The sequence below is a fragment of the Oncorhynchus mykiss genome, chromosome 3, assembly GCF_057628025.1.
Source record: "Oncorhynchus mykiss isolate SJ-2025 chromosome 3, ASM5762802v1, whole genome shotgun sequence".
NCBI lineage: Eukaryota > Metazoa > Chordata > Actinopteri > Salmoniformes > Salmonidae > Oncorhynchus > Oncorhynchus mykiss.
Genome location: NC_143024.1, coordinates 79,703,298 through 79,718,726, shown reverse-complemented (window position 1 = coordinate 79,718,726; position 15,429 = coordinate 79,703,298). Strand labels below are relative to the sequence as shown.

Here is a 15,429-nt window from a genome sequence, read left to right as displayed (position 1 = left end):
CCTAGCGGCGTAGTGTGTTACTGATGGTAGGCTTTGTTACTTTGATCCCAGCTCTCTGCAGGTCATTCACTAAGTCCCCCCCCCCCCCCCCCGTGTGGTTCTGGGATTTTTGCTCACCGTTCTTGTGATCATTTTGACCCCACGGGGTGAGATCTTGCGTGGAGCCCCAGATCGAGGGAGATTATCAGTGGTCTTGTATGTCTTCCATTTCCTAATAATTGCTCCCACAGTTGATTTCTTCAAACCAAGCTGCTTACCTATTGCAGATTCAGTCTTCCCAGTCTGGTGCAGGTCTACAATTTTGTTTCTGGTGTCCTTTGACAGCTCTTTGGTCTTGACCATAGTGGAGTTTGGTGTGTGACTGTTTGAGGTTGTGGACATGTGTCTTTTATACCGATAACAAGTTCAAACAGGTGCCATTAATACAGGTAACGAGTGGAGGACATAGGAGCCTCTTAAAGACGGAGTTACAGGTATGTGAGAGCCAGAAATCTTGCTTGCTTGTAGGTGACCAAATACTTATTTCCACCATAATTTGCAAATAAATTCATTAAAAATACTACAATGTGATTTTCTGGATTTTTTTCCTAATTTTGTCTGTCATAGTTGAAGTGTACCTATGATGAAAATTACAGGCCTCTCTTATCTTTTTTAAGTGGGAGAACTTGCACAATTGGTGGCTGACTAAATACTTTTTTGCCCCACTGTATGTATGTATGTATGTATGTATGTATGTATGTATGTATGTATGTATATATATATATATATATATAGAGAGAGAGAGAGACTACAGTGCCTTCGGAAAGTTATCAGACCTCTTGACTTTTTACACATTTTGTTACATTACAGCCTTATTCTAAAATGTATAGTTTCCCCCCCTCTGATCAATCTAAACACAATGTTCAAGTCCGGGCTCTGGCTGGGCCACTCAAGGACATTCAGAGACTTTCCCCGAAGCCACTCCTGCGTTGTCTTGGCTGTGTGCTTAGGGTCATTGTCCTGTTGGAAGGTGAAACTTCGCCCCTGTCAGAGGTCCTGAGCGCTCTGGGGCAGGTTTTCATCAAGGATCTCTCTGTACTTTGCGCCGTTCATCTTTGCCTCGATTCTGACTAATCTCCCAGTCCCTGTTGCTGAAAAATATCCCCACAGCATGATGCTGCCACCAACATGCTTCATCGTACGGTTGGTGCCAGGTGTCCTCCAGACGTGACGCTTGGCATTCAGGCCAAAGAGTTCAATCTTGGTTTCATCAGACCAGAGAATCTTGTTTATCATGGTCTAAGAGTCTTAAGGTGCCTTTTGGCAAACTCCAAGAGGGCTGTCATGTGCCTTTTACTGAGGAGTGGCTTCCGTCCGGCCACTCTACCATAAATGCCTGATTGGTGGTGCTGCAGAGATGGTTGTTCTTCTGGAAGTTTCTCTCATCTCCACAGAGGAACTCTGGAGCTCTGTCAGAGTGAACAATGGTCACATCCCTGACCAAGGCCCTTCTCCCCCGATTTCTCAGTTTGGCCGAGCGGCCAGCTCTAGGAAGATTCTTGGTGGTTCCAAACTTCTTCCATTTAAGAATGATGGAGGCCACTGTGTTCTTGGGAACCTTCAATGCTGCAGAAATGTTTTGGTACCCTTCCCCATATCCGTGCCTCAACACAATCCTGTTTCGGAGCTCTACGGACAATTCCTTCGACATCATGGCTTGGTTTTTGCTCTGACATGCACTGTCAACTGTGGGACCTTATATAGACAGGTTTTATTTACCACAGGTGGACTCCAATCAAGTTGTAGAAGCATCTCAAGGATGATGAAAGGAAACAGGATGCACCTGAGCTCAATTTCGAGTCTCATAGCAAAGGGTCTGAATACTTGTGTAAATAAGGTTTCTGTTTTTTTTTAAATACATTTAATACATTTCAAAAAAGCTGTATTCTCTTTGTCATTATGAGGTATTGTGTGTAGATTGCTGAGAAATGTATTTTATTCAATCCATTTTAGAATAAGGCTGTAATGTAACAAAATGTGGAAAAAGTCAAGGGGTCTGAATACATTCCGAACGCACTGTATACTAAAAGCTCCATTATATCACTGTGCTCTGTCTTTGTGGAGAGTTAATGGAACTCTCAGACAAATGAGGAGACTGGAGGAGACAGGAGAACAATGGTGTTTTGATATCGCATGAATCTTTCTCATGTTTCCATGTGTGTAGAAGAAACAGTAACCAGTGGAGATAAATTAATATTTTCTGAACATTGACGGCAATTCCTCTTTAAGGCCCTCTCTGAGCCAATGGGAGAGTGGCAGGGCCAGGGGTCCTTCACCACAGGATGAGGACGATCATTAAGGAGAGTTACGGCTGTCCACTAACATGACTGAGATGGCTGTCACATAAATGATCAGGCAGTGTCTGAGGTAGCTTTGATGATTTAGGGTGGAAAGGAAGAGAGGGTGGATGAAGGGATGGATGGAGGGATAGAGGTTCCCCTCTGAGTGTTTAGATCAGCACACTGCCAGTCTGAGAGTGTAAGGGAATGAAGATGGGTGGTATGTGATTTGTGATATGGGGTGGTGGGTACAGGAGACCATAGGCTGGCCAGTGTGAGAGAGGGGCTGAAGGTTAAGGGGTGTCCCTCCTGTGAAGACCCAATAGTTTCCAGTAGCGTCAAGCATTGCGCTGTTTATGACTTCACACCTATCAACTCCCGAGATGAGGCTGGTGTGACCGAAGTGAAATGGCTGGCTAGTTAGCGCGCGCTAATAGCCTTTCAAACTTCACTCGCTCTGAGCCTTGGGGTGGTTGTTTCCCTTGCTCTGCATGGGTAACACTGCTTCGATGGTGGCTGTTGTCATTGTGTTGCTGGTTCGAGCCCAGGGAGGAGCGAGGAGAGGGACGGAGGCTATATTGTTAAACTGGCAATACTAAAGTGCCTATAAGAACATCCAATAGTCAAAGGTATATGAAATACAAATGGTATAGAGGGAAATAGTCCTATAATTCCTATAATAACTACAACCTAAAACTTCTTACCTGGGAATATTGAAGACTCATGTTAAAAGGAACCACCAGCTTTCATATGTTCTCATGTTCTGAGCAAGGAACTTAAACATTAGCTTTCTTACATGGCACATATTGCACTTTTACTTTCTTCTCCAACACTTAGTTTTTGCATTATTTAAACCAAATGGAACATGTTTCATTATTTACTTGAGGCTAAATTGACTTTATTGATGTATTATATTAAGTTAAAATAAGTGTTCGTTCAGTATTGTTGTAATTGTCATTATTACCAACAAATAAAAAAAAGAATCGTCCGATTAATCGGTATCGGCTTGTTTGGTCCTCCAATAATCGGTATCGGCGTTGAAAAATCATAATCGGTCGACCTCTAGTTTCCAGTCACCTCTCCTAGTTGTAACAGCTGATGACAAATGCTATGTGGAAGGTGAAGACAACGTTTATCAGTATGACTAATTCATTTTCCATATGGTCCAAAACATATGAAGCTGTGTCTATAAAACACGTCTCAAGTTCATAGTTTCGGACTTCATAGAACAGATATCACAACTGAAACGCTTGTTTCACACACACACACACACACACACACACACACACACCTTGAAGTATTTCACCAGGATTTCAGTGAAGTTCGAGCCTTTGACAAACCAGCCGTCTGGGACCACCTCAGTCTGCAGCCACTGGATCACACGGTGCCTCAACTCATTACGATCTGCTACATAACACACCACTGGAGAGACCGAGGGAGAAAAGGAAAGAGGGGGGTTGAGAGAGAGGGGGGGGTTGAGTGTGTGTGTGTGAGCGAGAGAGAGAGAGATAGACAGAGAGAGAAGGAAAGAGAGGGTGTGAGAGAGAGAGAGAGAGAGAGAGAGAGAGAGAAGGGGTGTGCAAGTGAGAGAGAGAGGGGGGGACAGAGCCATAGAGAAAGAGAGAGAGAGAGAGAGAGAGAGAGAGAGAGAGAGAGAAAGAGAGAGAGAGAGAGAGAAGGGGTGTGCGAGTGAGAGAGAGAGGGGGGGACAGAGCCATAGAGAAAGAGAGAGAGAGAGAGAGAGAGAGAGAGAGCGAGATGTGACACAGTCAAAATCCACAATCTAACAGGTACTCTAGCCATTTTGACAATCTATAGTATGGTAAAGGGAATGCACATAATCCCTGTTCTGTCCAGAGCACACCAGTACCTCCCAGCTCATTATGTGCCCAAATGTACAGTCCTGAGCCCTAACCCTGCACACTCCCTATCAGTTAACTGAAGAGTGCTTATCACAAGTGCAATAAGAGATCAGTAGAACACTGATATTGCTATGAGAGAGGTGTACTATGTCTGATAAAGCTCCATAAGGACTAGAGGAAATAAGAGCTGAGATACAGAGCTCTTATTGGCTGAGCACACAGATCTCCTAAGTCACACTCACTCACCCGGGCTGGCGGCTGCATGCTCTGCTTTCTTCTCTGCAGACGACAAAGACAGAGAGCGAGAGCGAGAGAGAGAGTGAGAGAGATTGAGAGAGAGCGAGAGAGAGAGTGAGAGAGAGTGAGATACAAAATAGAGGAACACACAGAGAGAAAGAGAACAGCTTTATTTCATTGTTTTACAATATCTAGTGTTTGTTTCCCATCTAGTGTTTTTCATCATGTCATTGTCACATTGCCACAATAACCAATAATGCCCATGGATACCATGACATGATGGCCTCTCTGTGACACTAGGAGAGGATTCATCAACCTGATCAATGTCCAGGCCAACAGACAGACAAGAGGTCATTGGGCGTATAGGTTCAAAGTTCAACACTAGCTAAATCGAAGATGAGCCTGGGACCATATATTTTGCCTGTCTGTCGGATGATGATAGGATAGCCTTATATGGCCAACAGCTGACCTGACAGCTCACACGTATTACTGACTGTGTCATGACAACCAGAGATTATGCCCCTGAGTACATAGGCATCAGATAGCAATAGAGGTCAGTCATGTGCTATACACACACAAAGTTAACAAGAAAGTATGTGCATGTTTTTTCCCCACCCTGGCAGTGTCTGTCGTGGGCCACCTGGATCTTGAGGCCGGTGAGACATGCGTCTCGGTGGAGCTCACAGTGGTTGCGGTATGTCTTACCGTTACTGCCACACACTGAACGCTTGTGTGGCTTACAGCTCTAGAGACAGAGAGAAGGGAAGAGAGGGAGACAGAGAGAGATGGAGAAGGTGGGTGGGAGGAGAGAGGGAGAGATAAAGAGAGAGCAATAAAGGGAGAGGGTGGGAGGAGAGAGAAAGAGAGAGAGTCTTAATGACCCCGAATAAAAAGATCAGGCATCTTAATGACCGTGAATAAAAAAAATCATGCCAAAAGTGGCATACCTGGACACACAACACACTCACATGCTGATAAACTCTGTTATTCACACACACGCAGGCACACACATGCATAGTCACACACATGCATAGTCACACACACGCACGCACAAGCTCACTATCAAGTACTGTATATTCATAGTACAGTCAGTATGTTTTGTATTTCTCTTCAATATATCACGTCCTGTTGTTTTATACAATATTTGAGTGATATACACTACCGTTCAAAAGTTTGGAGTCACTTAGAAATTTCCAATTTTTTTTGTCCATTAAAATAACATCAAATTTATCAGAAATACAGTGTAGACATTGTTAATGTTGTAAATGACTAATGTAGCTAAAAGGCTAATTGATCATGACAATGCCCTTTTGCAATTAGTTAGCACAGCTGAAAACTGTTGTTCTAATTAAAGAAGCAATATAAAACTGGCCATCTTTAGACTAGTTGAGTATCTAGAGCATCAGCATTTGTGGCCAGAAACAAATAACTTTCTTCTGAAACTTGTCAGTGTATTCTTGTTCTGAGAAATGAAGGCTATTCCATGCGAGAAATTGCCAAGAAACTGAAGATCTTGTAAAACGATGTGTACTACTCCCTTCACAGAACAAGTCCTCAACTGACAGCTTCATTAAATAGTACCCACAAAACACCAGTCTCAATGTCAACAGTGAAGAGGCGACTCCGGGATGCTGGCCTTCTAGGCAGAGTTGCAAAGAAAAAGCCATATCTCAGACTGGCCAATACAAATAAAAGATTAAGATGGGAAAAAGAACACAGACACTCGAAAGAGGAAGAAGCTGTAAGATGGCGCCGGAGAGGAAGGCAGACGTTTTACAACCTATTGTGTTTTTTTGTTCGGTTTATTTGCGTTGTTTGTAACTTTTAAAAAAAGCTTATTTTGTACATAATGTTGCCACTACCGTCTCTTATGACCGAAAATAACTTCTAGACATCAGGACTGCGATTACTCACCACGGACTAGCAGAACCCTTTTCTCCCTTTCATGACTCTGACGAGCCCGACGCGAATAACATACGGCTTTTTTGGGAACAGGCCCAGATCCCCGTGATTTGTGTGAAGAGGAGGTGGTGAAAAAGGGGCCAAAGTGCGGGCTGCCTTCTGAGAATTTGCCGGCGATCGAATTTAACCCCCACTTCCTTCCATTCTGCTAGCAAACGTGCAATCTCTTTCCATCAGCACATAAATGTGCAACCAGAGGGAAAAAAACTCTGGACAACCTATACTCCACACACAGAGACGCATACAAAGCTCTCCCTTGCCCTCCATTTGGCAAATCTGACCATAAAAGTCTATCCTCCTGATTCCTGCTTACAAGCAAAAATGAAAGCAGAAAGCACCAGTGATCAAATAAATTAAAAAGTGGTCAGATGAAGCAGATGCTAAGCTACAGGACTGTTTTGCTAGCACAGATTGGAATATGTTCCGGGATTCCTCAAATGGCATTGAGAAATACACCAGCACATCAGTCATTGGCTTCATCAATAAGTGCATCGATGACGTCGTCCCCACAGTGACCGTACGTACATACCCCAACCAGAAGACATGGATTACAGGCAGCATCCGCACTGAGCTAAAGGCTAGAGCTGCCGCTTTCAAGGAGCGGGACTCTAACCCGGAAACTTATAAGAAATCCCATTATGCCCTCTGATGAACCATCAAACAGGCAAAGTGTTAACTTCTTATGGGCAGGTGGGATGGTAGCGTCCCACCTGGCCAACATCCTGTGAAATTGCAGAGCGCGAAATTCAAACTACAGAATTATAAATATTTAACTTTCATAAAATCACTGGTGTAATACATCAAAATAAAGCCTAACTTCTTGTTAGTCCAGCCGCTGTGTCAGATTTCAAAAAGGCTTTATGGCGAAAGCACACCATGCGATTATCCGAGGACAGCGCCCCGCATACAAAACCATGAAAGACATTTCAACCAGGAAGGTGCGACACGAAGGTCAGAAATAGTGATATAATATGCCTTACCTTTGATGATCTTCTTCTGTTGGCACTCCAAAAAGTCCCAGTTACATCACAAATGGTCCTTTTGTTCGATAATGTCCTTCTTTATATCCATAAAAACTCAGTTTAGCTGGCGCGCTACAGTCAATAATCCACCCAGTTTCCCTCCATCAAAATGCATACAAAATTAATCCCAAATGTTACTAATAAACTTTTCCAAACAAGTCAAACAACGTTTATAATCAAACCTCAGGTACCCTAATACATAACTAAACTATACAATTTAAGACGGAGAATCGTTATTGTTTTTACCGGAGGAAAATACCAAAGAACGCGCTCTCATTTACACGCTTGGAAACACTACAGCCAAAATGGGAGCCACCTAGAAAAACTACAATTTCTGGCTCATATGTCCAAACACCAGCCTGAAACTCTTTCTAAAGATTGTTGACATCTAGTGGAAGCCCTAGAAACTACAATCTGGGAGGACTTCGCCTTATAATAAAAGTGACAGCCATTGAAAATAGTGGTAGGCTGAATGTTTTTTTTTGGGGGGTTTGTCCTCGCGGTTTCTCCTGCCATATCAGTTGTGTTATACTCACAGACATTATCTTAACAGTTTTAGAGTATTTTCTATCCAACTCTATCAATTATATGCATATCCTAGCTTCTGGGCCTGAGTAACAGGCAGTTTACTTTGGGCACGCTTTTTATCCGGACGTGAAAATACTGCACCCTACCCAAGAGAGGTTATACAGGACTAAGATTGAATCGCACTACACCGCCTCTGATGCTCGTCCGATGTGGCAGGGCTTGCAAACCATTGCAGACTACAAAGGGAAGCACAGCCGAGAGCTGCCCAGTGACCCGAGCCTACCAGACGAGCTAAACTACTTATGTGCTCATAACACTGAAACATGCATGACTGCACCAGCTGTTCCGGAAGACTGTGTGATCATGCTATCCGCAGCCGATGTGAGAAAGACTTTTAAACGTGTCAACATTCACAAGGCCGCAAGGCCAGACGGATTATCAGGACGTGTACTGCGAGCATGCGCTGACCAACTGGCAAGAATCTTTATTGCACTCCACATTGCCCTTTCCCACCTGGACAAAAGGAACACATATGTGAGAATGCTATTCATTGACAACAGCTCAGCGTTCAACACCATAGTGCCCTCAAAGCTCATCAATAAGCTAAGGACCCTGGGACTAAACACCTACCTCTGCAACTGGATCCTGGACTTCCTGACGGGCCGCCCCCAGGTGGTAAGGGTAGGTAACAAGACATCCGCTACGTTGATCCTCAACCCAGGGTCCCCTCAGCAGTGCGTGCTTAGCCCCCTCCTGTTCACTCATGACTGCACGGCCAGGCATGACTCCAACACCATCATTAAATTAGCTGATGACACAACAGTGGTAGGCCTGATCACCGACAAAGACGAGACAGCCTATAGGGAGGAGGTCAAAGAGCTGGCTGTGTGGTGCCAGGACAACAACCTCTCCCTCAACGTGATCAAGACCACCTGCAGTGGAGCAGGTTGAGAGCTTCAAGTTCCTTGGTGTCCACATCACCAACAAACTAACATCGTCCAAGCACATCAAGACAGTCGTGAAGAGGGCACGACAAAGCCTATTCCCTCTCAGGAGACTGAAAGATTCAGCATGGGTCCTCAGATCCTCACAAGGTTCTTTAGCTGCACCATCGACAACATCCTGACTGGTTGCACCACTGTCTGGTATGGCAACTGCTCGGCCTCCGACCGCAAGGCACTACAGAGGGTAGTGCGACCAGCCCAGTACAACACTGGGGCCAAGCTTCCTGTCATCAAGGACCTCTATACCAGGCGGTGTCAGAAGAAAGCCCTATAAACTGTCCAGCCACCATATTCATAGACTGTTCTCTCTGCTACCGCACGGCAAGCGGTACCGTAGCGCCAAGTCTTTGTCCAAGAGGCTTCTAAACAGCTTCTACCCCCGTCTTGAATATATTTCCTATTAATTTTGCAACTAATTTCATGTATGTTTTCATGGGAAACAAGGAAATGTTTAAGTGACCCCAAACCTTTGAACAGTAGTGTAGTATTTGTGTTGACTATTTACGTACTATTGCTCTAGTCTTGTACTTATTGTTAACATTGCATGGTGAGGAAGTTTTCTAGTAAGCATTTCATAGCACCGGTTACACTGTATACTGTGCATATGACCATGATTGGACTCACCTCTATACACAAGCAGCTGGGTTCTCCCTTCTCAGTGACTGCACACTCTCTTCCTGCGCCACAGAACACATTGGCACAAACCTTACTCTTAGTCTGCACCTCCTGAGTAAAGAGAAAACACACACTGTTAGTATTGAAAACACACACACAGCTTTGGCATTTAAAACTCACACGTAAGCACACTGTCAGCACTAAGGATATACGCCCTGGATAAAATACTGTGATAACATATATCAGACACAAGGTGGAACTGTTACACTATTACACTGTTACACTATTACACTGTTACACTAGAGCCAGTGGTTTCAAACAGAAGGGTGAGGTTCAGTGTGCTACTAAAATACTCTCCATCACGACACTGTCAGTTTCACTACAAAACCACATGGAAATGACACCATCACTCTCAACCCCTCAGAAACCACAATAATACAACCAGCAAACGCACACACGTACATAGTCGTGCGCATGCGAATACAAGCTCAAATCAAATCAGATGTTGTATCAAATCAAATGTTATTTGTCACATGCGCCGAAAACAACAGGTATTACAGTGAAATGCTTACTTACAGGCCCTTAACCAACAATGCATTTAAGAAAAGTACCTAAAGAAAGAAGAAATAAATAACAAATAATTAAAGAGCTATTTCTCTTGAAACTGCGTTGTTGGTCATATTCACATGGTGGCAGCAGGTAGCCTTGTAGTTAAGAGCATTGAGCCAGTAACTGAAAGGTCACTGGTTCGAATCCCTGAGCTGGCAAAATGGAAAAATCTTCATATCTTTTGTGGGGCGACAGGTAGCCTCGTGGTTAGAGCATTGGGCCATTAACCGAAAGGTTGCTAGATCAAATCCGTGAGCTGACAAGGTAAAAATCTGCTCCTGAACAAGGCAGTTAACCCACTGTTCCTAAGCTATCATTGTTTATAAGAATTTGTTCTTAACTGACTTGCCTACAGGGGGTACTGGTGCAGGGGCACTGGTTAGTCCATGTAATTTAGGTAATATATTCATGTAGGTAGAGTTATTAAAGTGACTATGCATAGATAATTACTGAGAGAAGCAGCAGTGTAAAACAGGGGGCAATGCAAATAGTCTGGGTGGCCATTTGATTAGATGTTCAGGAGTCTTATGGCTTGGGGGTAGAAGCTATTTAGAAGCCTCTTGGAACTAGACTTGGAACTCTGGTACCGCTTGTCGTGTGGTAGAACAGTCTGTGGCTAATGTCTTTGACAAGCCTGGTATAGAGGTCCTGGATGGCAGGAAGCTGGGCCGTATGCGCTACCATCTGTAGTGCTTTGCAGTCGGAGGCCGAGCAGTTGCCATACCAGGCAGTGATGCAACCAGTCAGGATGCTCTCGATGGTGCAGCTGTAAAACCTTTTGAGGATCTGAGGACCCATGCCAAATCTTTTCAGTCTCCTGAGGGTGAATAGGTTTTGTCGTGCCCTTTTCACGACTGATATACATAAATATATAAATAATGGAATGAGGTATAGACAGCATGGACCGTATATGAATAGAAAAGGTGTATCACAGTATTTTTTTAACTATTTTTTTAACCTTTATTTAACTAGGCTAGTCAGTCAAGAACAAATTGTTATTTTACAATGACGGCCTACCCCGGCCAAACCCTCCCCTAACCTGGATGACGCTGGGCCAATTGTGCCCCGCCCTATGGTGTTACAGTATATGGGATGAGCCATGGCTAGAATACAACGCATATGAAGTGGATGAAACAGTATGTAACATTATTTAAGTGACCAGTGTTCAATGACTATGTACATACGTCAGCAGTCTCTAAGGTGCAGGGTAGAGTACCCGTTGGTAGCTGGCTAGTAACAGTGACTAAGGTTCAGGGTAAGGTTATGTGTGGAGGCCGGCTAGTAGTTACTATTTAACTGATGGCCTGGAGATAGAAGCTGTTTTTCAGTCTCTTGGTCTAAGCTTTGATGCATCTGTACTGTCTCTGCCTTCTAGATGGTAGCGGGGTGAACAGGCCGTGGCTCAGGTGGCAGAGGTCCTTGATGATCTTCTTGGCCTTCCTGTGACACTGGGTGCTGCAGACGACCTGGAGGGCAGGCAGAGTGCTCCCGGTGATGTGTTGGGCTGATGGCACCACCCACTGGAGAGCCCTGCAGTTGCAGACGGTGCAGTTGTCGTACCAGGTGGTGATAAAGCCCAAAAGGTGCATCTGTAGAACATTATGAGGGGCAAAGACTAATTTCTTCAGCCTCCAAATTTCTTCACCACACTGTCTGTGTGAAGGGACCATTTCAGGTTGTCAGTGATGTGCACGCCGAGGAACTTCACTGTGGTAGATGAAGGAACCAATCTATATTTTCAGACTGTCATATTTATGACTATTTATCTGGTCAATATGGCAGTGTATTATCTCTGTTGTTTGTAACAGTGTGTTATATGTGGACATATGATTGTATCATAAATTGTATTTGAATGTTTAAGGACTCTTGGAAGATGAGACCAAATGAGGACTAAAAGAGATCCTAATAAAAATCATTCCATCGTGGCTCTGTCAATGTTGATGTGGGCGTGCTTTCTTTGCTGTCTCCAGTAGTCCACAATCAGTTACTTTGTTTGGTTGACGTTGAGGGAGAAGTTATTTTCCTGGCACCACTGCGTGGCCACGCAGTCATGGGTGAACAGGGAGTACAGGAGGGGGCTGAACACGCACCCCTGTGGGGCCCCCCTGTTGAGAATCAGCGTGGCAGAGGTGTTGTTGCCTACCTTCACCACTTGGGGGCAGCCCGTCTGAAAGTCCGAGATCCAGTTGCACAGGGAAGGGTTCAAACCCAGGGCCCTGAGCTTAGTGATCAGCTTGGAGGGCACTGTGGTGTTGAAGGCTGAGCTGTAGTTGATGAACATCATGCTTACATAGGTATTTCTCTTGTCCAGGTGGGATAGGGCTGGTGAGATTAAATTACTTACATCGGCCATGGAGTCGAGAGCTGATGTCTGTCTTACTGGAGCAGCATAACTTTCGCCACAAACTCCCAGAAGACACTCTTTCATTGCCATGACAATGGGTAATTTCCCTTTATATAGAGTACTGACAAGTTCTCTCTATCTCTACTTAAGTGAAGGTCTCTCACATTCACTGCTGTATGTGGCAGGCGTTAGTTACCATGCCAGCCATGCTTAAGCTCACCTCAAGAGAGGACACGCAGGAGTGTAAACAGGAAGTGGCCAGGAGTAAATCTCAACTTCTGGGTGTAACATGACTTCTCATCAGTGGAAGAACCCGGCCAACATAATGTGGTGATAGAGGCAGTTTTGGATGGTATGAGCAAAAGTGAGTGTGTGTGAACAGTAGAACTCTACCAACTGTATTGTGTAGAAAAGATATGGTGTCATGCAGAACACACAGTAACGGTCTGAAAATCCTAAAAGATTTTGATTTCATTTTATTGGTTTCATTCAATCTCTCCATACTTTTCTATTTTTCTGTTGCTCTTTATTTTCTTTGTTTCTTTAAATCTCTGCCTCCTCTCCCTTAAAACAAGGGTAGTACACTTGCCATGTAGTTCACATGAGCAACAGGCCAGCCAATTACCAGCTGCCAAGCATAGCTCTGAGAGTAGCTTCACAGCCCTCCCAACTACCCCTTCTCGTTCTAACTGTGTGTGTTTGCGTGTGTGTATGTTTTACTTGTCCACCAAACAGAGTTGTTTGTTAGTGTGTATTTGTTTGTGTTGGTGTGTCTTAGCCTTTCACCAAACAGGGTTGTTTGTTAGTGTGTATTTGCTTGTGTAGGAGTGTCTTACATGCTGACCAGACCGGACACATCGCGTGCGCGAGTGTCGAAAAATAAATGTAGAAATCCATGTTATTCAATTATTGTACCCACACTGCTCACGCGCCAACGAGCGTCTGCGATGCCAAGGGCTAAAATAGAACTCCTTAATGTCATTGGTTCAGAGTTTGTTTTGATATTTTAACCTGCGTGTCGTGATCGCGTTTGGTGTAGGGAGATAAAATAAATGTATGCACGATGGCGCATGCGCGCAGCCGGTTTGGGTTCCGTGTTAGCTTTTCCACCAAACAGGTACCACCACATTCCATGACTCACAGATGTACGCACACACAAGCGAGGAAAGCAGAGCAGAGTGAAGGCAAGCAAAGAAAGCAGCAGGGAATGAGAATCACACAGACCATGTGAATAGGCTCAAAGGAAAATACAGCTCAGACTCCAGATGTGGATACACCCTGTTTTAAACACACACACACACACACATGCGCACACACACACGCGCACACACACACGCGCACACACACAACAGAATGTCTTCCAACATTGATTCTAACTAAATCATCTCTCTCCTGTGTGTGTTCTCTGGTGTATAGTCAGATTGCTAGATGTAGTAAAACTCTTCCCCACACTGATCACAACTGGAACTCCCTGGAGGCTCCTGTGACCTGCCCTCTGTCCAATCAGTTTTCAGGAATCTAATGCCAGGCTACCATGGAGGTCATGGTTACACAGCATATTGTACTGTACTAACTAGAGAGATAGAGGAGGAAGGGGACATAGAGCAAGAAACCTGGGTGAATGTCATTGCCAACCAGACTACAAGTTTGTTATTTTGGTTGAAAAGCAAACACACACCCACCCACACACAAATATACACAAACACAACCCTGCTTGGTGGAAAAACTAAAATGCACCCTACACACAAACTAACAAACAACCCTGTTTGGTGGAAGAAAAACAAAGACAAGCACAAACAAACACACACTAACACCCCCCAACCCCACACACCATTGCGTGAGTCATACTGTAATCCATCTTCAAAGCCCCCCCCCCCCCCCCTAAGCTTAGTTTAGTTTAGCTTAGCTATCCTTAGTTTAGCTTAGCTCCAGCGCCACTGCACCATCTCTCCAATTAAAGCCTGCAGAACCACCCTGACATTTAGCTAATGAGTGCTCAGAGTGAGAGAGCAGTTTATGTTCCACCCGCTCCAAATGTGGAGTTGCTATGGTGACAGGAGATGCAAGGCTCAGAGTGAGAGACATGTGGGGGGGATTGCTCAGACCTAGCAAGGGTCCTGGTTAAATGGCAGTATGCCACTGCACAAACAACACAACACACAGAGGCTCTTAAAATCTTTGGTAAAGTCATGATCTTTGTTCATTTGAATCAAAAAGATAAAACACATTCTGTCCCATCTGAGCCAATAGCGATTCAGAGTTGTCTGGGTGTGATTAATGATTGGCTTATGAATGGGTATCAATCAGCTTAGATCCTATTTCCACTACGAGACATGAAGGGGAGCATGAGGAGTGGAGTGGTGAAAGAGATTTCTACCATTCAATTCACATTACATCCTTCCCTTTCATTGTGGCTGGCAACGCGATGTTCTTGGCAGCTCAAATTGACCGTAAATATCCCAGTAGCCACTAGCTAGTAAGCACAAACTATTTAACAATCATAGCAACTTTTCTTCTAAAACATATTACAGTATTGAATAAAGCAACCAAACTATATGTGTAGACAAATGTCTAAATGTGTAGACAATTAAAGGGTTTATTTTCTTGCTAGCTAGCTAACTAACAATATGCTTCATGATCAAGTAATGTTAGCATTTCAACAATGAATGTTTATTCCTCCCATATAAATATAAAAGTACAGTAGCGTTATCATAGTGTCCTTTTTATCAAATCAAATTGTATTTGTCACATGCTTCGTAAACAACAGATGTAGACTAACAGTGGACTTATGGGCCCTTTTCAACAACGCAGAGAGAAACATTTTCAAATAATAGAAAGGTAATAACACAAGGAATAAATACACAATACGTAACGATAACTTGGCTATATACACGGGGTACAAGTAGCGAGTCAATGTTTTGTACATAA

General features: G+C 44.0%; 1 protein-coding gene across 2 annotated transcripts in view; it reads right to left on the bottom strand.

The window, feature by feature from the left end:
- The window catches only part of LOC110520461 (follistatin-related protein 1), a 36,373-nt gene that overhangs the window by 8,760 nt on the left and 12,184 nt on the right, over positions 1-15,429 (bottom strand). For both annotated transcript variants that reach the window (XM_036975016.2, XM_090230236.1), the window contains exons 3-6: positions 9,558-9,659; positions 5,033-5,162; positions 4,427-4,459; positions 3,610-3,740 (exon numbers count right to left, since the gene is read on the bottom strand). In XM_036975016.2, coding sequence (XP_036830911.1) covers positions 3,610-3,740; positions 4,427-4,459; positions 5,033-5,162; positions 9,558-9,659 — 396 coding nt within the window. The remainder of the gene's footprint in view (positions 1-3,609; positions 3,741-4,426; positions 4,460-5,032; positions 5,163-9,557; positions 9,660-15,429) is intronic.